Below are 27,333 nucleotides of genomic sequence, written 5' to 3' on the forward strand. Positions count from 1 at the left end.
ATCAAAACCAACTCGCTTCTGCATATAAAGTTTAGATTCATAATAAGTGTTTCAGGCAATCTTCTGGTTTCACTGTAGAGAACAATCAATTTTATTAATGAGTTGTATTCATACAAATCCATTGATACATTCAAAATTACAGTGTGCAGTTACAGTGTGATATGGAAAATGCTCAGGGGGGTAACCATTCTGCATTCATTCTTCAGATTTCACATTTGACAACAACCTTCTCCTTCGTTTGATATTCAAACAATATAACTATCAGTAACAAGCAACGAAGTTCCCTTCAAATGTTCCTTCCTTAAAAAAAAAATACAAATTTAAATAAAACCACTCTAGAATTGATATCTTAGTTTTGATGTTAGAAATGTTGCTGAAGACTACCTGGCTTCCAGGATTGGACAGCTATACTGTATCATACTTCTCAGTCTTTACAGTGGTTATTCAAAGTAGACCAAATAATGGGATAACCAAAGAAAAATGAAATTAAAGCCAAAACGAATAATTAAAGAACAATTTTGATAGTTATTTGTAAAACTCTTCCAAGATAGTAAATTTGTTAAAATCAAATAACAGGCCCATTGAAATTAAATTGACCAATGAGCATGTTTAATATTTGGGGGCAGATGCAACAAATACATTTCAAGACACACAAAACAAGAAATCCAGAAAGGCACTTGAGGGTTTAAGGTAAGCTGAGTCTCGTTCGGGAAGTGATTTAGCAGAATCATTTGACACCCAACAAGTTCACTATTCAGTTCACCTGTCTGTTCTTCACCAGAAAAACTGGTAGTGGTATTTCAGGGTATATTAAAATAAGGTATTTACAATGCTTTTAATTATTTATAAAAAAGTGGTTATATTACATTAACTATAAACAAAGACTGCTTATGCGAGTGAAGCAATGAAGAAAATCAAAACTGCTGTAGGTAATGAATTCCTCATAGATCCTTGTTCTCATCCATTGTTGTAGGATTATTAACCGTATTGGTGTCAAAACATCTCACACCATGTTAACTCGGCAGCATTTGTGCTGCATTAAATCCCTGTGCCTCAAGTTGTTTTTATTTTTAAAAGGGCTCATATACAGCATACTATAAGTAATGAACCCATTACAAACAAAAGGTTTTCCCCCAACTGTTGGGCAAGCAATTATTCAAATTAACGCCCCTGCAAGTTCAGTGTGTTTCAAGAGCCTCCAAAGTACTAGAGATTCTATCTTAAGAGGATAATATTGTTAGAAACCTTTCTCCACACACATAAGGTATCAATGCATTTGACTTGGTGTAGAAGACAAAGAATGAGCCTACATGCTAAACATCCCAGAGAAGTCCTGTGGCGTAGCAAAGGGTCTACAGCAGACCAGTCCAGAGGGTGTAGCAGGCGGTGTTGATGACCGACTCCAGGTGATGGTACATGGACACCAGTTGCGGTGGAGGGCTGGTACTGGCCTGCGGTTGGGAAGGCAGTGGCTCGCGGAACACCACTTTGAGACTCTGTAGACAGAGACGAACAGTTTGATTGACAGACAAACAGACGCAGACCGACAGACACACACACACACTGGACGGACTACTCACCGTTTTTCCAGCTTGTGTGTCAAGGAAAACCAGGACAAAGCAGTCAATAAATTTCTGATTTAGTACTGCCTGAAAAAAAAAAAAGATGTTATTCATTTGTGTACAATTCAGTTTTTCTATTTTTTACAAATATGACATGCTAATATTCCTATTACTTCCTCGCAACATTAAGCTATATACATTGTAATTATTCATGTTGTTTGGTGTCATCTCCTGAAAGACAGCAATGATATCCGAGAGCATGAACGAAAATGTATTCTCATTCTCATCTCACCATCAACATGAGCAGACCCAAGGAATATCCCATGTCCTTTATAGGCTTTCATCCACTACCCCCTGACTTCCCCCAAGTCTTACCAGATACTGGATGCCGTTTTCATCGAAGTGTCGGCAGCTCTGAGGGAAGCGGGAAAGCAGCACTTTAATGAGACTCTGGTACCAGCCAGGACTCATGGTGAGGAAGCAGTCCTGCAGAAACAGAACCGCATGTAAGAAACTGAACAGGATTTCACTGCCTTTCACTTTTATTTTTGCCATGAACCATTGTATCGTTGAGTATATGAGAATAGGTTTTTTTTCAAGCATTTGGCAAGGATAGGCAAGCTCGCTTGACAAGAGTAATATTGTAATACAATTTGTGTAAAAAGAAGCATTGATGTGTACTATTTTCACAGTTGTTGCACCTCTTAATAATAATAATAAATATAACTGCAAGCAGTGATGTGGGGGTCAAGCAGAATGGGACTCCATAAACTAATTTGCAGAATAGACCAGAGTAGCCACATCAACAAGATAGATCTACGTCAGACACACGGCCTTCAGCACTTTCAACAAGTTTCATGTCAAAAAATAAAAGATTGACTGAGATATGATCACACTCGCTGTGGTTTTAATGCTCCCCTAGAGGTCAAAGGTCACCAACTTCCTTGGGCATCATCAGGATAGGGTCATATATCAAGCCAAGTTTGGTTTGAATACATGAAAGCCTTGCAGAGATATGAGCTCACTTCCTGTTTGATGTCCCCCTGATGTCAAAGGTCACCAAGTTGTTTGGGTGTCCCTGGGATGATGTCATGAGTCTATGTACCAAGTTTGGCTATGATATGTTAAAGGGTTGCTGAGAAACAGGCTTACTTCCTGTTTGGCAGCTTCGCCGTCTCGTTGATTGGCTGTCATGGCCAAACGGTTTTGAATTTGAAAAAGCTGTTTGACACATGTGTTCAGCTTGGTCTGAAGATCATATATGGCAAGTTTCATGAAGATTCGACAGAATTTGTGGCCTGTGGATATGTACTATTGATTTTGACTGAACTTTCAACACCGTGGCCAAATTCTGATGTTTCCATGAAAAATAATTCATGAGCTATATGGGGAGGTCTGACAGTATCACCAGACATTGAATATAAGTTTGAAATATACTCATGTGAAGAGAGAGGTGGTTAAAACACATATCTATTAATAACAGTGCCCCCTAGAGGTCAAAGGTCACCAAATTCATTGAGTGTCTCCATGATGATGTCATGGGTCTATGTACCAAGTTTGGTTATGATATGTCAAAAGGCTGCTGAGAAATTGGCTTACTTCCTGTTTGGCGGCTTCGTGGTCGAATTTGATTGGCTGCCGTGGATATTTTCGTGACAATTAATTTACCAGCTATATGGGGAGGTCTGATAGTATCACCAGACATTGGAAATTTGTTTGAAATATACTCATGTGAAGAAGGGGAGTTAAAACACATCGTCATTAATTATAGCGCCCCCTAGAGGTCAAAGGTCACCAAATTCATTGAGTGTCCCCAGGATGATGTCATGGGTCTATGTACCAAGTTTGGTTATGATATGTCAAAGGGCTGCTGAGAAATTGGCTTACTTCCTGTTTGGCAGCTTCGTGGTCGAATTTGATTGGCTGTTGCGGCCAAACAGTTTTGAATTTGAAAAATCAGTTCAATAATTTTTCATCATCAGTTTCGAGATGATTGGACAGAATTTGTGATAGGTGAAACATTCTTAAGGTTTTTGACATGAACCAAGATGGCGGAAAATCCATCATGGCGCAAAATGACGTCATAGGGTGCGTTGAACTCGGCTTGGCCCAAGGATTCCAATGATACATTGTTTGTGAATATTGGATGAATGGGTCAAAAGTTATAAACATGAATGCATGTCCAACTTTGACCTGTTGGTGGCGCTAAAGCTCATGGGCTAGCGACCTCAAATTTGCTGTGAGGGCTTATGGGTCTGTCCTGAATCAGTGTGCAAAATTTCACAACTTTTTACCATGGCGTTCTATGGGCTGCCATAGACTCTCATGGCAGGATAATAATAATAGGAAAACGTACGAAAACAATAGGTTGTCTCGCAGCTTCACTGCTTGACCCCCAATGAATAATAATAAAATAATATGTGTTCAGTTGTGGACTGTGATAGATGGGCATCATTGTCAGGCTACACCCCAAGAGAGAGGCGGAACTAAAACATCCCCAAACCCCCTCTTGTCCCGGGGGGGGGGGGATTTACGTTAGTCACCAACACATTTCTAATCCTCACTGGGACGTTGGGACACCCTGAGTCTCGAGACCCCATTCCAGCTGTTCCAGAGCGCCTGAGTGATCTGGGATGCTTAGTTTGAGCTCTTACTTCTACAAGCAACACTGAGGCTCGTTAAATCCCCGAGACACACCACATGACTTGGAGGTGGGTCCTCGTGCTACACACAGCCCTTTTCCACCAACGCAAACCCAGTGTTGGTGCTGGGCTAGTTCAGTGTTGGTTCTACACGCCAACTCCCCAAGAACCAGCTGGATTTTCCACAGACTTTAGGGCTAGAATAGAGCCACGTCAACGCGTCAGAGCATACAACCCTGTTGTCCTAGTAACTCGTCAGGACATTAAAATGAACGCTAAAATGACACAACCCAGTACTAGACGTCAATGGTTCTTGTTTCTGGACCAGCGTGGAGTTGGTGCTGAGTTGGAACCTGTTGGTCTGGCCCGGAGCCAGGATTATTTATGTGGAAAAGCCAAGAACCGGTTCGAGATTGGCACTGGCTCCGAACCAGCACTGGAACCGCGTTGGTGGAAAAGGGGTCACAGAGAAAGAGAGAGTAGAGCGTGTACCAGCTGGGGATCGATTTCCCCGATGGAGCGGCTGACCACTGTCTCCAGCAGCTCCTCCAGCTCGCCGAAGGACAGCTTGGTGAGCTTCAGCTTGTCCAGCACCAGGTCCAGGTGCTCCCCGTGGAACAGCCTCCTCCACAAGGTGTCCCGGCGGCAGTGGCCCATGGCCTGCTCCACGCTGGCCTGGATGTGGCGCTCCGCGGCGAGCACCTCGCTGTTGAGCAGGGGAAACGGAGCGGACGGGTACAGGAGGCCGTGGGTGTCGCCGATTCGTGACGCCAGAGTCCCCGCCGGGGCCGTGGACTCGCTGGCCTCGGGGGAGGCTGCGGTCGCGGCTCGGTGCTCGTCCCAAGGGTCGCACTCCATGTCTGCCGCTGCTCCTCCTCCTCCTCCGCCTCCGAGCTCGGCCGTCTCCAGGGCCCTGCTGCTGCTGCTGCTGCTGCTGCTGGCGGAGGGGTCGGCAGGGTCGCGGTGGAGCTGAGGGGGGAGCTTCTTGAAGCGCCGCATGTCGGCAGTGAGACGGGGGAACAGTTCCCTCTGGCTCGTCATGATCACGTAGAACCGGAGCCTGGGACACAGGGTGGTGCGCACACACACATGCAGTCACATTAACCTGTTTTCACATTCAAACACAGAGGGATCTGCCCAATGCCTGTGTGTGCCTGTACCCCCCCGCCCCCCCCAGGTGATGTTGTCATCTCCCATGAGCTCTTACTTGAGCACGTGGCGGTCCCCTTCCAGCTGTTCCTCGAAGGGGGCGGCGTTGTGGCACACGAGCAGAGACACGTCAAAGTCGTCATAGTGTTCGAGTCCTTCAGGGTCCTTATAGGAACCAGAGCTGGAAAAACAAGAGGACGAAGAGGATGAAGATGAAGTGAAAAAAATGTATTCATGCAAAGTACAAGATCAAATGGGATATCAAAAGATCAGTGGAAATGTTACAAACCAAAATGTCAATCCACAAAACAAAACAACAACAATGCAAGTGTATTTCTTGCCACCCAACGAGCCATGACCAAGCGGTATTGCCGTAACCACCTGTTCCACAGAGCCACCAGGGCGTATTCGTGCTGCTCTGCGCTGGGACCCCCCTTCTTGCCGTCGGCGGTGCAGGTGGTCTTGGACATGCGGACGGGCTTCATGCTGTAGGTGTTGGCGTGGTCCGTGATGTAGTTGTACAACTGGTGGGCCGTGATCATCCCCGTGGAGACCGAGAAGCTCCCTGGTCGAGTCCCGGGGAAACATTCAAAACGCGACACAGTTAGAGGAAGGATGACACGGTTGCAATGTTAAGGATAATTCCTGAACGCGGGCAGCCTCGTGAGACAGTACAGATCAGGTTCAGGTTTGCTCTCCGTAATGGATATCACATCATCATCCATGTGATGGCCCGAGAGAGACAGGGTGTGAACAGGGTCCAGACGACAATGAGATATGGCTTTGTAAGAGGCATATCTAAGAGTGAGAGTTTGTAAGAGTGATACTAGGGATTTCATTCACCCTAATCTCGGATAACTGGAACCAAGACTTTATCAAAGGGTGTTAAAAAACTAATGTTTGTTTGCCTGGTATTGCTATTGACTTTCTCAGATCGCGTCGATACGGAACAAAAATCATCATGTCGCTTACCTTGAAACACATGATTGCGACCAAATTTGGGAATATCAGGATGATGGGAAATGAAGTCCTCCAGGAAATGGGTGAGCTGGTAGCCCTGGCGGAGCATCATGTGGCAGCCCACCAGGTGCTGGTGGACCACGCGCAGGTGGTAGTCGTAGCTGAAGGAGTGCACGTGCATGAGGTCCCGCACCTTGTCACACTCCTCGGTGAATAGCATGGAGAGCTAGAGGGGGATACGTAGCCACACAACAACAACAACAACACAAACACCCACATCCAATTGGAATTTGTAAGGTTAAACTTCCGAGTCTACCGAATCCTAATTGTTTTTGTTATACACATGGTGACAATGCTAGCAGGAAATGCCTACTTAAGGTTTATTCGTGTTAAATGGGCAAATACTAGGTAAGAACATGAAACTTACCGTTTTTTTTAGTTTATTAAGTTCATATTGTATTTAATCAAATCCCACATTGGAAGCAGTGCTCTGCATTAGTAGCAGTGTAAGTGTGGAATCTGATAAAATAAAGAATCAAATAATCATAAATTTCTATTCATTTTGACTTAAGAAAACAGACTTATGTTTCTTCTAAACCATTTCTCTATCAAATTGATAAAAAAACAATTGTGTTTCCATCTTGTGGGAGACATAACATGAACATGACTTTGTCAAGAATTTAGTCTTGGCAAAAACAGACTTTCAAATTATAAAGTACAAAATAAAAGATCAGCAAATTGCAAGGCTGCCATAAAAATGAATCAAGGATCGAGCACAACGACATTTCAACAGCGTAATTCACCAAAATCAATCACTGTATGGCCTTTGACCAGGCCATGAACATAGAAGAAACAGTCAATCTGAGGTTGAAATCAAAACCAAAACATTTCCCTCCTGCTGTTTCGAAGCACAGAAGGGCCAGTGGAAGAGTGAAGTAGGGGTGTGATTAGCAAAGTACAAACACCAAACACAGGATCCGAGCAGCAATCAATTTGGGGTGAATTGGAATAAAGAGCATCCAAAGTAAAAGGAATAAGCATGACAGGAACTGAAAAGAGATTTAAAAAAATAAAGATTTTCAGCTCCAAACCCGTAAAGAGAGAGCTGTCATTCTTTGAGGTGCAATGTGTACGATTATTCGTTTAAATCATACCAGAGTTAACAACATTTATCTACAGAATGCAAAGAAATTTGCTTTTTACCTTTAGTCAAAGATGTCTGAAGTCTGATGTTTGTGTGGCAGCGATATTTACTAAAGTTAGCTGCTAGCCCAGCTAGCGCCATTCCCACCCGCGTTGGAATCCAACTTTGTGCCTAAAGAGCCGCATATTTAACCTTTAACGTCAATAGTAGAGTATTCTAATGTCAATAGTCCCTGAAAAATATAATGTTGGCTCAGACTTAGAGGCTCACTTGAAGGAGAACAACTTGACTTGAGCTGTTGCATAGCACAGCTCAACTGTAAATGGTAAGCATTACTCCATAGTCAGTGGGCCGATGTGTTTGGAGCGAGGAAGGAAGGGGGAGGCAGGAGGAAGGACCAAAGAGAGTAGGGGTGGACACAAATCGTACACATTGCACCATCAACCAATATAATTCCCCAAAACCACTGAAAACCAACCATGTAAAACCATATGTAAAAATATCCATATAAATCAATGGCATTTCCTGAGAGCAGATTGGTCAGGCAGAGGAGTGTTTCTGTGGAATTAGTGAGAGTTAATAGATATAAATGTAAGCACCGTCCCGATTCGAGGAACAGAAAGGAATGAGAGAAACAGCCCAGGGATAGATTGGCTGCAAGCAGGACGATGGAGATGAGTCGGAGGCTGATTATTATGAGAGAGAAATAGCGCCCATCTCAAAAATTCTGGGACATACCGCGGAGTCAGACACTGGTATGGCTTCTGGAAACGGCTTGCAACGGGGTTTGGTGAGGAAGGTGCCCTGATGGAGAAAAGACATGTGTAGGACCAGACAGACAGACAGACAGACATACAGACAGACAGGCAGGCCGACAGATAGGCCAACAGATCTGGCAGGCAGACAGACAGGCTTTCGTAAAAAATAACCAGACAGGCAAGGACAGGAACTGTGAGACATAATGAAAGACCTACAGGTACGGACAGACTGGAACACAGTACAGACTGGAAGACAGGGACAGGCACATATAGGTAGAAGGCAAAAACAACTTTGGAACTAAATGGCAGATGAGACGTGATACAAATGAGTTAAAATCGTACAAAAGTTTCTGAAGGAAGTGAGAATGTTTGCAAAATGATTAGAAGATGACAGCAATACTGTAAGCCAGGGTGTTACAGGGTGGAGTCTCCATGACCTAGTCCAACATTAGAAAAGGTGTATTCCAACTTAAACAAGATTACCTGTACATGAATGTAGTTGGACATGAGTTTAAAACACTTAAACACAAACACACTCAAGCACACATATTCATGCAGCTCTATTAGAGCATCTTCATTGCAAACGCGATGCCGCCCAACTCTTTAGCATCAAATAATTTTATTTTTCTTATACCTCAGCTGTTCTCAAACAATTTTTACTAAGATATTTTCAGCCAAGTACCCCTTTATTGTGATGTGCTCATATTGGCATGATTTACGGAACGTGTTTCTGTTCAGATCTACTTATGTTGAGGGAGTACTCAATCATTTTCTTAAGGTGGAATTATTTAAGAACTGTTCATACCCAAAATTAAAACCACAACAATGTTACTTTAAAATTTTGCTCGATCCCCCAGCAATCCTTTGAAGTACCGCACTGTGAGAACCACTGTGGTACTAAATGCACTGTTCGGTTGAGCACAGGCTGCACAATAGTCACTGGCACTAAATGTGCCAGCAGTTCAATAAAAGTAAAGCTAGTGAAAAGGATATGAGACAAAATGCCATGTCGGAGAACCCTTAAACATTAAAGCTTTAATCTGTGATTCTGCTGCTAACCAAACTCCAGCCTAATCTCATCCTGTATATGGTCTCCCTCAGTGACGACATCATAGCCTGGGATATCATTAGATTGTTTGCTACACTTATGGCACACTGAATACCAGCATTAACCCACCTCTCCATCGCTGGCCTAACCACCTCCGATCCCGCCTCCTTCACCAACCTCAGTATTAACATTGACCCCTACCTTCAGCCTTTGACCTCCATATTAAATATAATTGTGCCACACAAGGTGCCACCTCAACAACAAAGATGATCACACCAAACTGTGTGTGACAGATGAGTTTGTTCAAGCCCTCGTCTCCTTGAGGCTGCACTACCACACACACTGTCATTGGGTCCCTGCCAGGACTCCTTCAAAGCGTGGCTGCCAGGACCTGGATGGGATCCTAGAGGGGAGGGGCTCCATGCACATCTTGATTTAAATAAGGAGGGCTGCAGACCAGCTGGTCAACCGTTGAGTCGGGCGCTAGACTCTTTCAGTTTTGAGGAAGGAATATAGGAACAAAGTCTCTTCACGTCCTTAGGCTGGCAAACACACACACTTGGGTGTCTTTTGGCCGCTGCTGGACAAATGGGTCCCCCCCCAGGTGCACAACCAATTTTTGATGGGATGATCGGTAAAAGACAGCATCAGTCACCATAGATTACGTTTATGGTTAAGGGAAAACGCGGCACCTTTTTTTTGTTTCATCCCATATCTGTAGTTTCGACTCAACACCCTTTTACAAAAGCAACCACAGAAAACCACCATTGAGCCACAATGACAATAAACAAACCCTTCCATGTCTGTTTGGTTGGGCAGGGTTTCTATCAGGCTTTCAGATTCAAGTTGGTACTTTGGCGGTACTTATAATCGGAAAAAAAAAAAAAAGAAAAAAAAAATCAAATGACTGCCTGTAGCCGTACATTTTACATGCAAATATACAACAGCAGTGGCTATTGAATAGTTAATAAACCCACACTTCATTTAAGTCCTTTCTAAAGAGGTCTGTACCAGGGCATTGCCGCTTTGTCTGATCAGCTATGTATACACATTTTTCAGGGGATGAACCAACCGTACTCCCCAAACCCACTTTTCTAGTAAAGTAACAATTAAACAAAATTGTGGTGAAGCTGAAATTAAATCCCTCTGCTACACAGAGGGATGCTGCCAGTGTAGCACCTTAGCTCTGCTCTTATGCTGAAATGTATTGATTAATTTGTATTTGTTATTGTGTATTATTCCATTACATTAAAACAGTAAGGTAATGATTTTTCGACTAAAAATACACAAGTGGTATGAGAATTTCATTTCATTATAGTGACCAATCAATTGTGCTGAATATCTTCAAAACAATAATAATGGTTATGTAAAACTTATGCTGATAAGTTTTAAATAGAAAACCCCAAATACAAATAACCACACTATCACATGCCATACATCATCCTGAGACATGCTGGTGGACAGGGGCGTTCATTACGGGACCCGGTGCGATAATCTGTATGTGCCCCCCTACTGCCACCCAATAAGAATAGAGTAAAATGCCAATTTGAAGCATGAGGTACATAGGGTTCTTCAGGTTCTGATTGTCTGATTTATTTCTGTTTTTCCCTGTAAAGCACCTTTAGTCCTCTTAGAAGGCTGATCATCTCTGGCACGACTGTTGCTAACTTTGGTGGATTCTTGACTGTTTCACCATGAGTTTTTCAAAGCACAGTAATCAAACACTAACAGTAGAGAAATTGACCGTGGTTTAGTGTGAAACCGATAACTGTTTCATCCAAATACAGAAGTATTCTGACCATTTGTTCTGTCACTCAAAATTGAGCTTGAGTGCATCCGCTCTATATAAGGGCTCAGTTGACAGAGCATGTCATGCAAACAAGCAAGTCATGAGGGATAAGGAAGTAGCTCCTGAGTAAAAGTCGTAGGACAGCCCATTGGACATTTTCCACATGTCCCGTGAAAGACTTGGACTTTCATGCTTCTCCGGTGTGATGTAACCAAAGTTGAATTCTTTGGTCAAGCAAGATTCGATTGTTTAGAGCAAACAAGGACCCTGCTCACCACACTTCCATACTACCATCTACTACCATCCCTGCAGGGACAATTTTCCATATTTCAGCATTTCACATCCTCAGTGCATACCTGAGAGTTGACTGTCTGGCCCATGGGGATCCGTGTACACTCCAAGGCGTACTGTTTCACACAAAAGTAGCAGCCCTAGGAGCAGGGAGAGACACAGAGAGGTGGGAGATAACAGTGATTACATTTACATTTTTTAATATCCAATGAAACACAACAACTTTTGGATCAATGTTGGGTTAATTATAATTATTATTATTTATTTTTTACAGGAAAGTTTTAAAGGTAACTAAGTTACAATATAAAACGGGCCTGACTATAAAGCTGATTTCCAGAAGGTTCCTGTTCTGCAGCATGTATAACATATCACACGTCACATTTACATACAGCACATAACAGGAACATAGCACAGACATCAGTAGGACAATCACATAGACAAGACCGTTCCAGACTTTGGTCAAAGTATGCATGAAGGACCTCTGCCCATAGCCATTATTGTATACAGGCATTGGGTGGAGCGCCATGGAAACTGATCTAGTGACACGCACGTTAGGGCATGTTATGCTTTGGTAAGAGAGAGATGAGTGGTTGTGAGGTACTGTATTGGAGTTGAAAAAAAAAATCTGATAGCATGACTGTAAATACAATTTTGACAAGACATGTGAGTGAGTGATTGAGTGCAGTGGTGTGTCCATTTTGGAAGATTACTGTGGATATTTAAAACTTGGTTGTATAGCTGTGCGATGGGTTCAGTAAATATTATTGGTAAACAGTATGAAATGGTTGAGAATACAATTGCCTGCAGGTAGGGATTTGGAGACAGTAGAGGATAGGTATGTTATAATCTTGTTATATACATATAGTTTCTGATTTAACTTTTTAGTTAACTTGGAAGCATGTCCATGGTATGTGAGGTGTGAGCTCAGATGACAGTTTGGGGTTTATGATAACCTGGTTAGTGTCAGAAAGAGCACAGTGTCATCAGCATACATTAGGCATTTAGAGTATTCACACACATGTGGGAGATCATTTATGTATAAAAGAAAAAGTAAAGGCCCAAGAATGCTTCCTTGTGGAACACCCATACCACATCCTAAGCGCTGAGATATTGCAATTCAAGTCAATTAGTGACAACTTGTGATCTATCTGTTAAATAAGATGAAATCATGTCTAATACAGAGGGTGATAGATTAGAAGAGTGAAGTTTGGATAATATAATCTGGTGGTCTACTGTGTCAAACACTTGACGAAAAATAAATAAAAATAGCTCCAGTGATGGGTCTTCTATTAAGAGAGTTACGGATAAAGCTGACGTGGTGGACCGCTTTGCACGGAAACCATGTTGGCAGTCACTAAGCCAGTTGCTGCTTTCCACATAGAAGCAAAATTGATGGGGAAGGGTTGTCAGCTTTAAAAATTGGTGTAATTTGGGCTGTTTTCCAGCTGGAGGGGAAAATAGCCTGTTAGCATGGGTCATCATAAACATAGATTTTAATAACTGATTAATAACTGATTTTTTTATAACTGTCACGCCTGTGGGAGTGTTTATATTTGTTAACAGATCGTCTTGTCTGATCTCAGAGAAAGAAAACAAATCAGAGGATGGGGGAGCTAAAGGATGAGAGGTAGGAGGAAAGACAGATGCTAGTTCTTGAACTGATGATAGGAATTATACGTTGAAGGCATTTGCAATCTTTTCAGAGTCTGAGATGAGATTGAGATGGAGGAAAATCTGTAAATTTGGATATTTTTTCATTTTCTCCAGTAATGAATTTAAGAGTCTGCCATAGTGACTTTGGGTTGGAAGCAGATTGGATAATATGCTGCTGAAAGTATGTTGTCTTAGCCTTGCGTAGTTCAGTAGTGCATTTATTTCTCATTTTTATGAAGTCATTTTTGCTCTCAGGTGTAATGTAATTTTTTGAGAGAAAAAGCCTTCTGTTTAAGGAGTTTGAGTATCTCGGAGTTGAACGATGGTAATTTAACCTGCCGAGGGCGTACCTTACTGACAGAGGTATATTTATTTTATGTTATGTCTTATGTTAAGTTTAGTGTGAAATTGAGTCAGAATATCATCTGGATTTCCCAGTGATAGCTGAAAGCTGCACTGAAAGAACTCACCTGGAAAGTCAACTCGATGAGCACGATTCCCCCTGGCAGCGCCCTCTGGAGGTGGTATGGTGTGGTGCCACTCGCTGTGATCTGCTAAGAGCATTTTTAAGACGAGACAAAATGAGTGTCATCAAGGGTGCAGAACGCATCCCTGTTTGATACGATTCAGACTTTTGGTCAGGAATGATAAACGAGTGAATGCAGTTGCATTTCCCTCCAATGGATTTGAAGTCAATGCTGACCTTTGGGCTGTCCTCGCTTTTCTGCTTGACGTAAGAGAAGGACATCCTCCCTTCAGACAACATAGAGCTCAGCATCGCAGCACGGGCCCGCGCAACACTGTGGCAAAGTTGAACCGACAACATCACATTGGTGAGAGACGGAGGATCACTGGGACCTCAAACAGGAGGTCATTAATACAATTCACTCAAAGTGGGACTAGTCAGACTATATGTGAATATACAGGACTAACTTGCGGGCAGGAGACTGAGGCCGGACCTGCACCAGGATGAAGCCTGTGCTCTGCAGGTACTGGATGTACTGCTGCAGGAAGGTGTTAGAGAGCTCCAGCAGCCAGGACTCCTCCTTCAGCCGGCTGGGTATAGTGTCTGCTGAGTCTGTGCTGTAGCTCCGGTCGCGTCCTGAGGCCGCCGAGTCGCTGGAGCAGTGTCGCTTCTGCCCCCATACAGGAAGCATACACACAGGAAGCGTCTTCTTAGTACCAGCATAGTCCCAGCAGACACACCGTCTTAGTCCAAGCATAGTCCCAGCAGACACACCGTCTTTGTCCCATCATACACACCATCTTAGTCCCAGCAGACACGCCGTCTCCCAGGGTTAAGGCCCAGCAAAATAACAAATACCGCAAGAGGGTTGAAGAGAAGTAATACCTTAGCCGGGGGCCGGTTGAACTGCTCGTCCTGGATCTGCCTGCGGAAGGCGGGGTCAAACAGGAGCGGGGTGGCGCAGTAGTGGACCAGCCTTGAGGACTGCTTCAGAATGTCCAGGTCTACCGCCTGGAAGTGGGGAACGGTTTGAACGGGTCGTGCATTCAATGGTGTTGATTTTGAGTGTGCACCTTCAAAATTAAACACTGAGGGAGTGACTGGGTGACTGAGTGAGAAGATGAGAGTGTGAGGGAGTAAGTGAGTGAGTGAGGTGATTGAAGGAGTAAAGGAGTAGAGGAGTGCATGGTGAGTCACACTGGAAAGGCACTTACTGAGATAGGCATGTTGGACTGTGCAGACCTCTGCTGCCAAGTCACAAACAAGTTCTCAATCTTCATCTGCTTCTCCATTTCTGTCAACAGAAACAGTGTTGGAACAGGTGAGGGGCTTTGAATAAAGACTCCCAAACGAATAAAAACGTATTCCTCTGTCGGGTGCTGCGGACCTCTGCGCTCGGCCGCCTTGACCTCCAGAAGCTGGTTCCCATGCCTCGTCACGACGTCCGGGCCGTCCTGCTCGCCCACGGCAAACGGGCGCACCGTGCTCATGTCCCTCAGGGCCTCGTCGAACGGCAGCAGCTCTGAGGGGAAGTGAAGGGGGGCCAGGCTGCGGCCGGAGCTGCCCAGCCGCCCCGGGTCCTTGCTGGTCACCGGAGGCACGGGGCTCCGTAGCAGGGCGTCAGGCTCCACCGCGGGGTTTAGGAACGGGTTGGGCTCCTGTTTGTCCACACACACACACACACACACACACACACACACACACACACACACACACACACACACACACACACACACACACACACACACACACACACACACACACACACACACACGGGAGGTTAAGGACAAAATCAGAGGGGGGGGAAGTCAGAGGGTAAAAATGGAATGGAAGATTTTTTTTGCCCTGATGATAAAAAAAAAATTGCTGCAAACTATAGAAAATACGTTATAAGTTTAGTGAAACTTCATGACGTTAGTTTTCAGTTATATTGATGGGATTAGTAACACACAATTATCAAATGAGGTTCCTGCCAACATGAAGGACCTGGCTGGAAAGTCCCATAAATGCCTACATTTATTAACATTTTCTTGTACATAGGCAAATAAATTTATTATTTGTTATTTGTCTTCTCTTGCGACTTTGAAGAAGTCTTTATTTGTGTATTTTATTCGTCTGGGTCTTGCCTCTGGGAAAATGTGCTCGGAAAAGCATCTTACAGGCTGCTGGAGATAACTGGGCTGGAGGGATTGGGATGGGGGACAGATGCCCCTGTGCTTAATGCCTATAGGCTGCAGGGGGGTTGTTTCACAGACCACTGGTGCCCGCTTCACGCCTCATTGGGGCACTGACAGATGACGCTCAGCTAGGGCACATTTTCTTCTGCTCTGCCTCGGCCTTCTGTGCACCGTCACTCTGGCATGAAAGTCGTTCAGAGCAGAGGGGCCGTTCTGAGAGGGATTCAGCTTGTTTAGGATTGGCTTTTTTTAATCCTCAAAATGGGCCATCAAAATGTTCATATCCCACTACTGCAAAAGTTCAAATTGCATATTGTGCAAACTTTGGTCACTGTGGGATGCAGACATAAAAATATACATATATAAAACAAATGTTGTGCCTGTGTAATTTCTCTTTGGGTGAGTAGTCTTGCCGTGCAACTACATAAAAACGTTGCACTTTGTTCAACCTAGTAGGTCTACACTCATACCATGGAAGCCCTGTGTCTTCAGAACCAACGCTTCAGTGAAGCTCTGCCCTAACCCATTTGGACTTGGGCTGAGGAGTGGATCCGAAAGCCACTGCACGTCCACCCAGACATCCTACTGTAATCCTGCTGATATTGTACTTTTACTTTTAGGGTTATTAAAATGACACGGTAGAAATTAAAAGGCAAAATGTTCGGTTGAGAAAACACGATTCTGCAGCAGTGGTCTCCGGGGGCTCTGATTAGGGCAGGGAAAGATAAGCATTTTGAATGAACTTCTTTCTTTTGTTATTTTTGTCCCCTTATTCGTCACGAAAACCTTATGATTATTCAAAGCTTTGAATGATGTATTCGACCCAGCCCTAATGTGTTTCCATCCATCATTATCGGATGGAATCCATATTTAATCCATATTTAATCTAAATAAATATATTCAAAATGTACGTCACAATGCATTGTAAAATCATAGCATTACTCAAACGTTAATAGAGTGAATTGACATTAACTGATTTGCGTCCCATACCACTCATAAACCACCAACTGTTTAGATCAAACATCACCTGCTTGGAGTCGTCATGGCTGGGAGTGTCTGAGAAGCAGTAGTGATGGAACAGGCCCATCTTCTGGTTGAGCAGGCAGTGCACCACGTGGGCCCTGGCGTTCTGCCACTTGAAAAGCTGACCCAGCCTCCGGTTCAGATCCGAGCCCAGGTCCACATGCCAGTTATAGCAGTGGAGGGTGACCTGGTGCACATTGTGGTGGAGGTGCATTGTTATCTACACAGAGCAATTCAATCCTCATCAAATCCGCTTATGTTATTTTTTATATATTCATATACTATTTTTTTATATACTTTTTTTGGGGAGGATAATTGTTAATCACAAGCACTATTGATTTGGATTTGATGGGATTTGATTGATTTATTTGTCTTTGTCAATTTAAATAAATAAATGGAAAGGAATGTCAAAATTAAAACACAAATGCATGAAACAAGCAGAGCCTACATCTGGATTATTATTGCAATTCAATGGTGAGTTTGGCAGTCACAGTTCAAATGGAACCAACATATGACTGAAATGCTGCAAATGTTATTTGTATTTGGAAGTATATTATTATGCAGATGTTTTCTTTTTGTATCCATATCATCACCTTTTTGCCCTGCACAGCAATGAAGAGGAACCTCTGTCGTGGTGCCACCCCTCCATAGGCCGGTCCCGGGCCTGGCCAATCAGCTGGCTCCAAGGCCTCGAAGCGCTGGAGGCCTTTATGAGCTGTGGCGGGGGAGAGGCACATTCACATAAGTCAGACTCAGTCAGAGAGCCAGGAAGAGCTGTGCAGAGGCAGACACCGCTGTGTCAATTTAATCCCTTGAACCACCGTTATCTTTGTTTACATAAACTAGGTTAGACCACACACCAGGATACTGGAAGCCAAAAAGCCATGTGCAATTACTGATTATTTAAACACCCTGTGGTGTTTAGGAAGTTATGAGAATAATACAAATTATGTGGTATATAGTAAAAATGAGGATAGAATATATAGAAACAATAAGTGAAAGCATGCATTGAAATCAAATTTCCTGCAATCTGGTTAAGATGAGACTTTGAAAGGTGAAAGGTGAGCTCTCTTTTCATCTTGTTCAATCAGACTTCTGACATTAAATTCACTCAACACAATATAAGTGTTAGATATTTATTTATATAAGATATTTTGCCTGTGCTTTTACATTTACGTTGTACACAGTACACACATTTCTACATGCATACATGATGTATGCATAAGTAAATCAGTTTATCGATCGCAAATAAACAAAAACACCTCGGTCAAATGTATTGGAGCTGGAGAGAGTGGACTTACGTGTGAACCTATTTAGCACAGGGCTGTGCTCCTCATCTGAACTTTGCTCTGCAGGTAAACAGAGATGGGTACAGCGGCAAGGCAGACGCAAAAGGAACAACAGACGAGTCAACAAAAAAAGGGCAGCTGAGGCATGGATGCTCTAAAAGCCGTGGAACAATGCTGACATGTTAAAGGGAGCACACTGGACAAGGAGCGTGGGGGGGGAGGAGGTGCAGCAGGCGGCAGTATGGGATGAGTGCGGGGACAGGAGGGGAGCCGTGGGATACCTTGGTCTGTGCTGCAGTGCCACTGATGGAAGTTACGTCCGACGAGAATGAAGGTCCTGGGGTTCGAACTAGCGGGTCTGGAGTGCTGCACCAGCGGCAACGGGGCGAAGACGTCTGTGCTTTGAGAACGACTGAAAAGGTTGTTGAATAGAAAAGGAGGGGGATGTAACACAGATTTTTTTACATGCGATATTCCATACAATGCAATAGGATTTTTTAATGTCATTAAAATTAAGAGACAACAGCGCCATCAGAATGACTGACCTTTGCTTCTCAAACACCTTCACTGTTGTATCATTGGCCAGAGAACTGACCAAATTAACAATCTCCATCAACACTGAAGGCAGCAGAAAGTGTGACGCTATTTCAGCCGTACACTGCTGGACTGACGGGCAGCCTGTAAAGCAGAGACAAGAGAGAGAGAGAAGGAGAAAAGGCATCGACATTAGGAATGACACCCCATATGAAGAAATGTAGTTATTCAACAGTCAAAAAGTGACATTTGAAATGAAAAATGTTGAGAGGAGACGGACCACGTTGAGCCATGAAAGTCATCCATGGTTGGCAAATAAACTGGTAAACAGGATGCAGGGTGCCCAGATCGCCCTCCTCCAACTGGGACACTTGTTTCCTAGGAGACACCAAAGCAGGAGAAATTACCTTACCGAAGAACCACCACAGTAGCCACAGATGTGGTAAACATTCACGAAGGAAAAAACTTGGGCAATGATAGTTTGCTATGGTAACAATTCTAGATGATTTCAAGGCTTATGGTTGGAGGTAGTTCATCATAAGAGTTAGTAAGTTACGCAAGTACAAAGAAAGCATGCTCATATAAAGTACGCAAATATAACTATAAATTAACTATATATAACATAACTGATATGAACAGGGTTGGTTAGAGAAAGGTATGTTTTCAAAGGGACTAAAATGTAATGCTAATGGTCAATGGTAATTGTTGGCTGGGTGGAGGAAGGCACCTCTGGAGCTGCTCCAGTTCTACTGCCCCAGCCCTCTCCTGGCTCCACTGCTGCTTCACACTCTCCGTCTTGTGCCTCCGGCGCACCACCCTCCCCTCCTCCCCCTTCTCTGGCACGATGTCATCCGTCGTCTTTGGGCTCACCAGTTCCGAAGACTCCGCCTTGCCCTTTGAAGACGCATAATAAAACCGTTTGGTTCCTATTTTAACGGTAAAAATGTTGGGTATCAAAACATTCTTTGGACGACATTATCTCAGGTGTTCCACTTTATAAAATCTTGCTCAGAACATAACTTCTGACTGTTAACATCACTTTGGGCTGTTAGAACACATGGATCTGCTTAGTGCATGTTGAGAAGGGCTGCTGCTGCAGAACCCGTCCCCCCCCCCACCCCGTCCCACCGTCTCACACACCAGCATCTCCCAGAAGCTGCGCCGACCGCTCTTGCTGGTGGGGGTGGTAGACTCTGGCGTGCTGCTCCCCGGGGTGGGGGTGCCCCCCTGGGCCTGGGGTAGGACGATGGGGGAGGGGCTGTTCTTGGACACACGGGAGCTGCTGCGCGGCGTCTCCTTGAGCTCTTTCGTGTCAGGTGAGGGACTGAACACCGCTGGAATGAAAAAACAACGGCGCCATGAATCACACTTCAGTTCACGTTGACTGATAATGTAAAGAACTAAGTCAGGTAATAACCCAAAAAAACGAAGTGTGAGTTGCATTCATGCACCTGTGGCTGCAGGCCAGATGCATTCCCCCAACCAATCTAGTGCCCTGATTGCTAAAAAATGATCAAACCAGGTTGGTCTCATTGAGATAAACAATGAATTTGCTTGAAGAAAGCAGCATACATATTACAAACACGGTTACAACCTCAAACCAATTGGTCAGAAAGCAGCCGGGAGCTAGCCTGGAAATCCAGACCCACATCTAGAAAACTGTAGGGTCTGGCAACGAGTAATGAAAATGGACCAACTCGAGGGGCGGCACCAAGCATGCATTTGAAAATATCACTGCAGCAATTATATAATTATATAATATAATTATATAAATAACACTACGACCAATCAGAAGAATACAAGGGGCGACGTATCCAGACCAGCGAAGCTAACCAATAGATAAGACTCTTGCCGTATCCGGTTGGTAAAACAGCAATGCTTTTGGCCCGCCTATATCACATACACCGATGTGATTGGTTAATGTTCTGGCCCAGGGGAATCGGGGAGTGAGTATATTGCTCGTTCCCAGAGTGACTCACTGAGCAAATTAAAATTGTGCTCTCGCGAGAACTCTCGCTGGATTTCCAGGGTAGCCGGGAGCAGTACCACACCTGAATGTTCTCACACAGAGGCAGGGGCAGTCAACCAGAGCAGATATTCTCACAGTGCATTTCACTCACCAATAGTGGACAGATGGCTTTGACATTTCTCTCAAACTACACTCAATCATGGCTCTTCATTCATACCTACAGCAGCTTCATACCTACAGCAGCTTCATTGAGATACATTTCAAAAGATCATTACCTTTACTCTCTTCCTTATGGACAATTGGCGCCGCACAGAAGGCCGCCAAACAAAGAGGGTTGGGCAGCAGGTTGAGCTCCATGACCACGTCACACAGCGCATGGCGGAGCGCTCCCTGGAGCTTGTCTCCGAGCTGCAAGGCGCTGATGTTGCCTTGCTCCCAGACATCAAAGCGGACCAGCATTTGTGGCACTGATAAAGAAAAAACTTATGAGTACAAAGCCCAGTACCCACATTGACACTAGGGCCTGTCAGAACAAAATTACAAAATTATACATTTTTTATTGTAGAAGTTTTGAAAATGATGAAAAGCAATTAACAAACAGGAAACTGTGGAGACAACAAGCAGTTTATTGTCTAGGTAGGACGAGCTGTAGCCGATATCAGCAAATATATAATAATAATATACCGGTAATATACAACTGACACACGCAATGGAGAAACAGGATCATCATTGAAATGTGTAATGTACTTCATGTTTCATAACCTTTTTGACTATCTGTGAGAACCCTCAAAACAATACATAATTATATTAATAATAACGCATCAATTATTAATTCAATCTGAACTAAAGTGAGGAAAAAAAGGATGAGACTCCATCATTTGATTGTCATGTTTGATAGTGATGCATATAGGCATTAGATAATGGTGACTGGTAGTTTTAACTCATTCAATAGGAGACCATACCTGAGAGGCTATTTGAAGAGTCCATCTTAAAAACAGCTGTGAGCTCTTCAAACTGGTCTGGGTGGAGGGGGGTGTTGAAGGGGTTCTGCTTCTGCAGTGTGGTGCAGTCCTGTGCTGGCACCACTACAGCGCCCCCTTGAGCATCCACAAAGGACAGCGTGATGCAAGCGATCCCTGAATAGCACAGTAGGCAGAAAAACCAAACATTAAGAATACAAGAACGTAAAATGAATGCATACTGCCTTTAGGCTTTGTTGAGTAAATATTTGTACATTTTCTATTGGTAGGGATTTGGATAAAAACGTTTTGTTCTCATCATATCAGGTAGGTATAACCTCAACATTAACTAATATTAAAGTGTCGTACATAGCTGCAAGGGGTGTAAGAAAGAATTGATGCATCAAAGATTTTTTTATCGAATCGTGACCCGAAGATCAGAAATCAAATTGAATCATGGGACACAGAACAATTCCAGGCCATGTGAAAAGAGGTTCCATGGTTACCTTTGCCACCAGTCCCCTGTCCACCGGGCTTATTGTAGAGGTAGATATCACCATCAGGCAAACCACTGCACGCATGGAAGTAGTGCTGCAAACAGTGTACAGGACGTGACGCTTTCACAATCAAACACAAAGGTCACATGTGTAACTGCACATCAGGAGCTGGTAGCTCACATTGCTGACATCGGTGTGGCTGTAGGAGTCAGAGTTTGAATAACATAAGAATAGGACTGTAATAATTAGGTTTTTAACTCACCCAAACAACTAACATTATAGTTTTACTAATATTACCTGATTGTATATTCCCACAATACAAGAAACAACCAGGTAGTGGCCCAACCAGCTCATTGAGAGAAATGAATGGCTCAGCGTGTTGCGTGTGGTTGATTTGACACCTTTCCAGGAGGATCAAATCTACAAACCCTTTAGTTTCCCTGAGATACTGTGACACCATATTCTTACTTACCTTGAAGTGGTGTGCTGTGTTGCTGTCGGTGTATTTGGGGACATGCAGGAAGATGAGCAGATTCTGTCTGAGGTAGTGGGCTACTGCCGGCAGGATGGACAAGCAGTACTGCGGGAGGCTGAACTGCATCACTTCATTTGAAGGAGAGCCCAATGGCTGGATGAACTATGCATTCAAATAATGACATCATTTTAGCATCGGCATCCCACAGTACATTTGACAATAGAGGAGCATGAGGGTTGTCTAAGGGATCTGGTGGAAAGGCTCTGCTTGGGATGAATAGATGGATGTTCTACCCTACACAAGGATGAGCATCACCCTAATCTCGGATGCAGCAGTCCTACTATTTTATAGTAGAGCTTCTGTGCTATACAATTGAGAGGCGGAGTAAGGCCTTGTTTAGCGGTCTATTGCATTGATACTGCCACCGGCAAAGGAAGTATATCATCTTTCCTAATGCTAAAATGGCAGTGGAGAAGACTGAGATCTGACTTTGTTCACCTCCACATCAGCGGGGGTCAACTTGCAGTTCCTGACCAACATGACCGTGATGATGTCCAGAGTGGTCTCGTCCAGACGCTTGCGAAGCAATTTGACCAGCTCATCGGTTATCTCTGGTCCTGCAAAGAAAAACGAAAATACACCATGACGTAACAAAACTGGGGCCGGAGGGATTTCTTCATTCAATCTTTTGTATGATGTTTTTACTTATGTTACAAAAAGTATTAACCAAGTGCTTTTCTGCAGCAGATGTATGTTTCAGTAGAAAATTTATACTTGGCTGGGAGGTATGTCACATTCTTTTATTTCCAATTATATTACGTTTGTGTTCTTATACATAGCCAGTGGTACTGTCTAATGCCTAATGTTATGATTGCATAACAGTTCAGTGTTTGCCTTCCATTTAAGTCACCCAATTCTCATCTGTAACTCTCATGACTCGCCTGCGTCCCCGACTCCATGCACCAGCAGTAGGATGTGTTTGTCCACCAGACCAATCGGCCGAGAGCTCTCCATAGGAGACCTCTGGTACTGATGAGGAAGACAGAAAGACAATCAACACACCTTTATTGCCCCCACGTGAAGCGGAGTGACGGATGGATCTAAAGCATCACTGTTAAACATATGCATTTTAGGGTGAAGACAGAGCATTTGTATTCACCACTAAGGAACCTTGTTTAATATAATAGAAACCCAAGGAAATTAAATAATATACACAGCTTTCATAAAAATCTTAAAATGGTTTGTTGGATACTTTTGGTTTAATATACAATATTTTCAATAAACTTCCAAGGTTTATCAGCTAACCAAAACGTGCGAGAATCTGTACATTTTGGAGGTGTTATACACTGGAAATGTTGTATCCTGTAGATTAACATTGCTTACGTTCATCTCCTCTGAAGGCTCTTGACTCCTTGACAGTCCTAGCGAACGACTGGTGGAGAGGTTGCCCTCCATGTCACAGTACTTCCCCGCTTGAGAGGTCTCAGAGAGTCTGGTGGTTGGTGAGGAATGTACATAAGAGGCGTTTGAAAGGTGCTGAAGGTAAGATGGCCTCTGTATAAGCCAATATAGATTTACAGACAATAAACTAGAACTCTCAAGGATAATTTCTGACAAATCAGAGCATTTAATCCCTGATTAGTTTGGGAAATCTATCTTGCCTGCCAATCACAGGTGCGTGAATCAATGATGGAGAAACATGGGTTAGGAGGGAGCAGAGAGGAAATTTTGTGTTGTTTTTTGTTTCAAAATCTTGTTCTCTTCTACGCAGTCTCTTTACAGCTCTCACGTCCTAGTGAAAGCACCCTTAAACGCATACAATTACGCTAATGTCAATATACAGAACAAATGAAAGAAGCCAACTGTGGCAGCAGTTTACCTGAGATAGAAGACAGATTTGGTTGTTCGCTCCTGGTAGACAAACATGTTCTTCCTGTTGCCCACGCAGAAGGAATTGAGCACAGAGCGCAAGGCATGAATGGCTGCAAACAAGGGAGGAGAGGGAGACATAAACACATGAAAGAATTTAGCAGTTGTTCACTGAGATCTCAGGAAAGGAAAGGACATTTCTGAGCTTGGCCATTTGATTGGCCTTAAATCAAAAGAGAATGCTGAAAAGAGCCAGCATGGTGGAAACTACGGCTGGTGCGGCTGACCTCGCGACACGCCCATGTTGGGCCCTATCTTGAGGCGTGGGTGGATGAGGATGATGGTGTTCCACACCACCTCGCAGGCAAAGTATCCAGGGATGAATTCCATTGTGGCGGCCAGGTAGTCTCTGGGTTGGTAGTTCTCCTCAGTAGTGTAATCTGAAAGCAAAGGGGGTGCAATTCAATTGAATTAAATTCAAAAAACTTTATTTACACACGGGGGAGAGTGGTGGACAGCCCAATGGGTGCGGGAGGGGCGGGGGATAGTGGTGGACAGCCCAATGGGTGTGGGAGGGGCGGGGGGAGAGTGGTGGACGGCCCAATGGGTGTGGGAGGGGCGGGGGGAGAGTGGTGGACGGCCCAATGGGTGTGGGAGGGGCGGGGGGAGAGTGGTGGACGGCCCAATGGGTGTGGGAGGGGCGGGGGAGAGTGGTGGACGGCCCAATGGGTGTGGGAGGGGCGGGGGAGAGTGGTGGACGGCCCAATGGGTGTGGGAGGGGCGGGGGAGAGTGGTGGACATTGGATGGGTGTGGGAAAGGCTAACCAGTTAATTGTTTACCGTGCAATACACGAAAGCCTGTCAGTGATATTTAGTGGTAGTCCTCCTTTATTATCATCATCATCATCACCATATGCAGTATTTAGTAACGGGGAAGGACATTTACAGCCCCATATAAAGAAACTCTAGGTCTACTGTACGATAAGGTTAAAAGCAATTATTGCATACCCAAATGCAAGATATTTTCAATTAAAAAAAAAAATCTTGGGGATGGAATGCATTTGGAGGTACATTGTGACGATTAAGGTGAAACTCACCGTCTGAGTTGGCATGCCTCTGCCTGTAGAGGGAGTCGTTCTTCCAAATGTCGTCTTCACTCTCCGCCACCAGCAGAGAGTTGCATACGTGTCTGTCATGCAGGTCCTGCAACAGCATGCGCTACACAGAACAGAAACAGGTGCTGACTACAGAGATCTACACAACAAGAACTGATCTATCTTTAAGTTATACGCTGATGCTTATCCAAACGTTCATGGATAATTGATGTCCTTTGGATCCTACAGAAAACATTTAGGCCTTTTTGTACCTTTGACTTATCTTGTCTCAAAGTGAGTAATGAGAAATAGAAAAATAGGGTTGGAGAAGAGAGGGAATGACATGTAGTTGGAATCCACCCTGTGTCATCACAAGGCGTCTGGTCTGCATGGTTAGCATACGAGCAGGCTGAGGCCATACCATGACGTTCCATAGTACGCGCTCTCCTAAAGAAAAGCGCGTACTATGGAACGTGCTCTATGCAGGAAAAAAAACGCAGGCCTTAACCGAAAAGTTCTAATAAAGTTATTAGAACTTTTCTATGTAGGCCTGTATTTTTTTCCTGCAAAGAGCACTCTTGGTTCCTATGCAGTGCACCTATATAGCACACCTCATTCACTAAAATCCCTCAAGGGGTTCTGTGCACACCCATTTATGCATTGAGATTATGTGTTAAAAAATGACAACAAATTGTAGAAAGAGCTATACTACTCAACTAATCAATTAGCAATAATAATTCTGATTGTACAGAAATTAATAAAAAACAAAGAGAGGAACCCATGAATAGTTGTGGGTGTGTGAGGAAAGTTTCAACGTCAGAGTAAACACATTCTGTGCCTCAGTCCAATACCTGATTGACGACTCTGCACATATCACTGATCTTGCGCACCATCATCTGATGCAGCTTGAGATACTCGGGAAGGTCTGCCGGTTTCTCCAGCTCGTCTTTGTCTTCCGTGAAGCTCCTGATAAAAATGAAAACAATGCGGGAGAGTCAAGACATCACGAAGAAGGAGCTCCGGGGTCATGTCCACCGCTCCAGCCACTAGTCCTACCGGGAGTGGGAGTACACGTCCACCCTGTCCTGGTGGATCCTCACGATGAGCCAGAAGTTGGGCATGAGTAACACCTTCTGCTCCTGTTCATCCACCGCAGGGCTTTCGCTCTCTGAGTCACTGCTGTCGCCATCGTACCCTTTTCATGCAAAGAAATCAAAGCATCATCATTTACAAATCATGCTATGAATGGAAATTGCAATGCCATAAAAGGGAGCCATTACTGCTTCATGTGAATTTATTACTGAGCTTTTACTATTAATGCTAATTCTAGTGCTATCAATGTTGAAGGTAACGGACCAATTATCTTTATTATCTCATGTTATCTACTATTGTCAGAATCCTCTTGATTGGCATACCCAACATGTCTGAATCAAGACTTCCTTGGCTGGACACCACACTTTGGACACGGTTTGGTCTTAGTTTTCCACTACCTGTGGATACAAAATACTTGTCATCAAGGATCTGGTCTGCTCATGATGACCCTGTGAACATGCAAGGGCTTGTGCTCAGACCTAGAGAATACATCTCCAGTCACAACTCACGATGTCAACGTCACTGGATAGCAAGCCAAACTTGCCATCTAGCCTTCATACCTGAGATGAAGCGGAGCTCACTTACAATGGGTGGCTGACTGCAAAGACTCCGTCAGGCTGACGGTGGACGGGGTTTTGGGGGGCGAGGCAGGCTCTGAGCCCTGCTCAGCGCTGCTGGGTCCTGGCATCAGATTAGGGCTGATGGGTGACTTGGTGGAGGAATTCTGTGAGTGGAAGCCTTCAGACTGTTGCTTGACCGCTTTGACACCATCTGCGGAGGATCCAGACGCCAGGCTGCAATCGTTAGAAGGCTTCGTCTCTTCGCCCTGCCAGGGGACAGACTCAAAGTCACTCAAATGGAAATCACAGCACAGAATACATCTTAAGATATAC

At 44.1% G+C, this 27,333-nt stretch overlaps 1 protein-coding gene across 5 annotated transcripts in view; it reads right to left on the bottom strand.

The window, feature by feature from the left end:
• Positions 1-122: 122 nt before the first annotated feature.
• Positions 123-27,333, bottom strand: part of szt2 (SZT2 subunit of KICSTOR complex) — a 54,295-nt gene continuing 27,084 nt past the window's right edge. For 2 of the 5 annotated variants that reach the window (XM_084472458.1, XM_084472462.1), the window contains 37 exons: positions 27,026-27,266; positions 26,764-26,838; positions 26,405-26,543; positions 26,200-26,314; positions 25,352-25,472; positions 24,542-24,694; positions 24,265-24,367; positions 23,769-23,877; positions 23,327-23,414; positions 22,884-23,002; positions 22,383-22,547; positions 21,920-22,004; positions 21,417-21,590; positions 20,730-20,921; positions 19,626-19,819; positions 19,213-19,379; positions 18,766-18,863; positions 18,497-18,629; positions 18,233-18,363; positions 17,964-18,011; positions 17,256-17,377; positions 16,667-16,849; positions 14,850-15,120; positions 14,677-14,756; positions 14,348-14,473; positions 13,930-14,132; positions 13,700-13,796; positions 13,467-13,550; positions 11,409-11,483; positions 8,196-8,261; positions 6,326-6,539; positions 5,735-5,918; positions 5,412-5,534; positions 4,697-5,264; positions 1,938-2,048; positions 1,581-1,649; positions 123-1,496 (listed from right to left, as the gene is read on the bottom strand). In XM_084472458.1, the coding sequence (XP_084328584.1) occupies positions 1,353-1,496; positions 1,581-1,649; positions 1,938-2,048; positions 4,697-5,264; positions 5,412-5,534; positions 5,735-5,918; positions 6,326-6,539; positions 8,196-8,261; positions 11,409-11,483; positions 13,467-13,550; positions 13,700-13,796; positions 13,930-14,132; positions 14,348-14,473; positions 14,677-14,756; positions 14,850-15,120; positions 16,667-16,849; positions 17,256-17,377; positions 17,964-18,011; positions 18,233-18,363; positions 18,497-18,629; positions 18,766-18,863; positions 19,213-19,379; positions 19,626-19,819; positions 20,730-20,921; positions 21,417-21,590; positions 21,920-22,004; positions 22,383-22,547; positions 22,884-23,002; positions 23,327-23,414; positions 23,769-23,877; positions 24,265-24,367; positions 24,542-24,694; positions 25,352-25,472; positions 26,200-26,314; positions 26,405-26,543; positions 26,764-26,838; positions 27,026-27,266 (5,370 nt within the window). In that variant the 3' untranslated portion in view covers positions 123-1,352. The remainder of the gene's footprint in view (positions 1,497-1,580; positions 1,650-1,937; positions 2,049-4,696; positions 5,265-5,411; positions 5,535-5,734; positions 5,919-6,325; positions 6,540-8,195; positions 8,262-11,408; positions 11,484-13,466; positions 13,551-13,699; positions 13,797-13,929; positions 14,133-14,347; positions 14,474-14,676; positions 14,757-14,849; positions 15,121-16,666; positions 16,850-17,255; positions 17,378-17,963; positions 18,012-18,232; positions 18,364-18,496; positions 18,630-18,765; positions 18,864-19,212; positions 19,380-19,625; positions 19,820-20,729; positions 20,922-21,416; positions 21,591-21,919; positions 22,005-22,382; positions 22,548-22,883; positions 23,003-23,326; positions 23,415-23,768; positions 23,878-24,264; positions 24,368-24,541; positions 24,695-25,351; positions 25,473-26,199; positions 26,315-26,404; positions 26,544-26,763; positions 26,839-27,025; positions 27,267-27,333) is intronic. The other 3 variants (XM_084472459.1, XM_084472461.1, XM_084472460.1) reach the window with 3 other exon arrangements.

Source organism: Micromesistius poutassou, assembly GCF_964030765.1.
Source record: "Micromesistius poutassou genome assembly, chromosome: 9".
NCBI classification, from domain to species: Eukaryota; Metazoa; Chordata; class Actinopteri; order Gadiformes; family Gadidae; genus Micromesistius; species Micromesistius poutassou.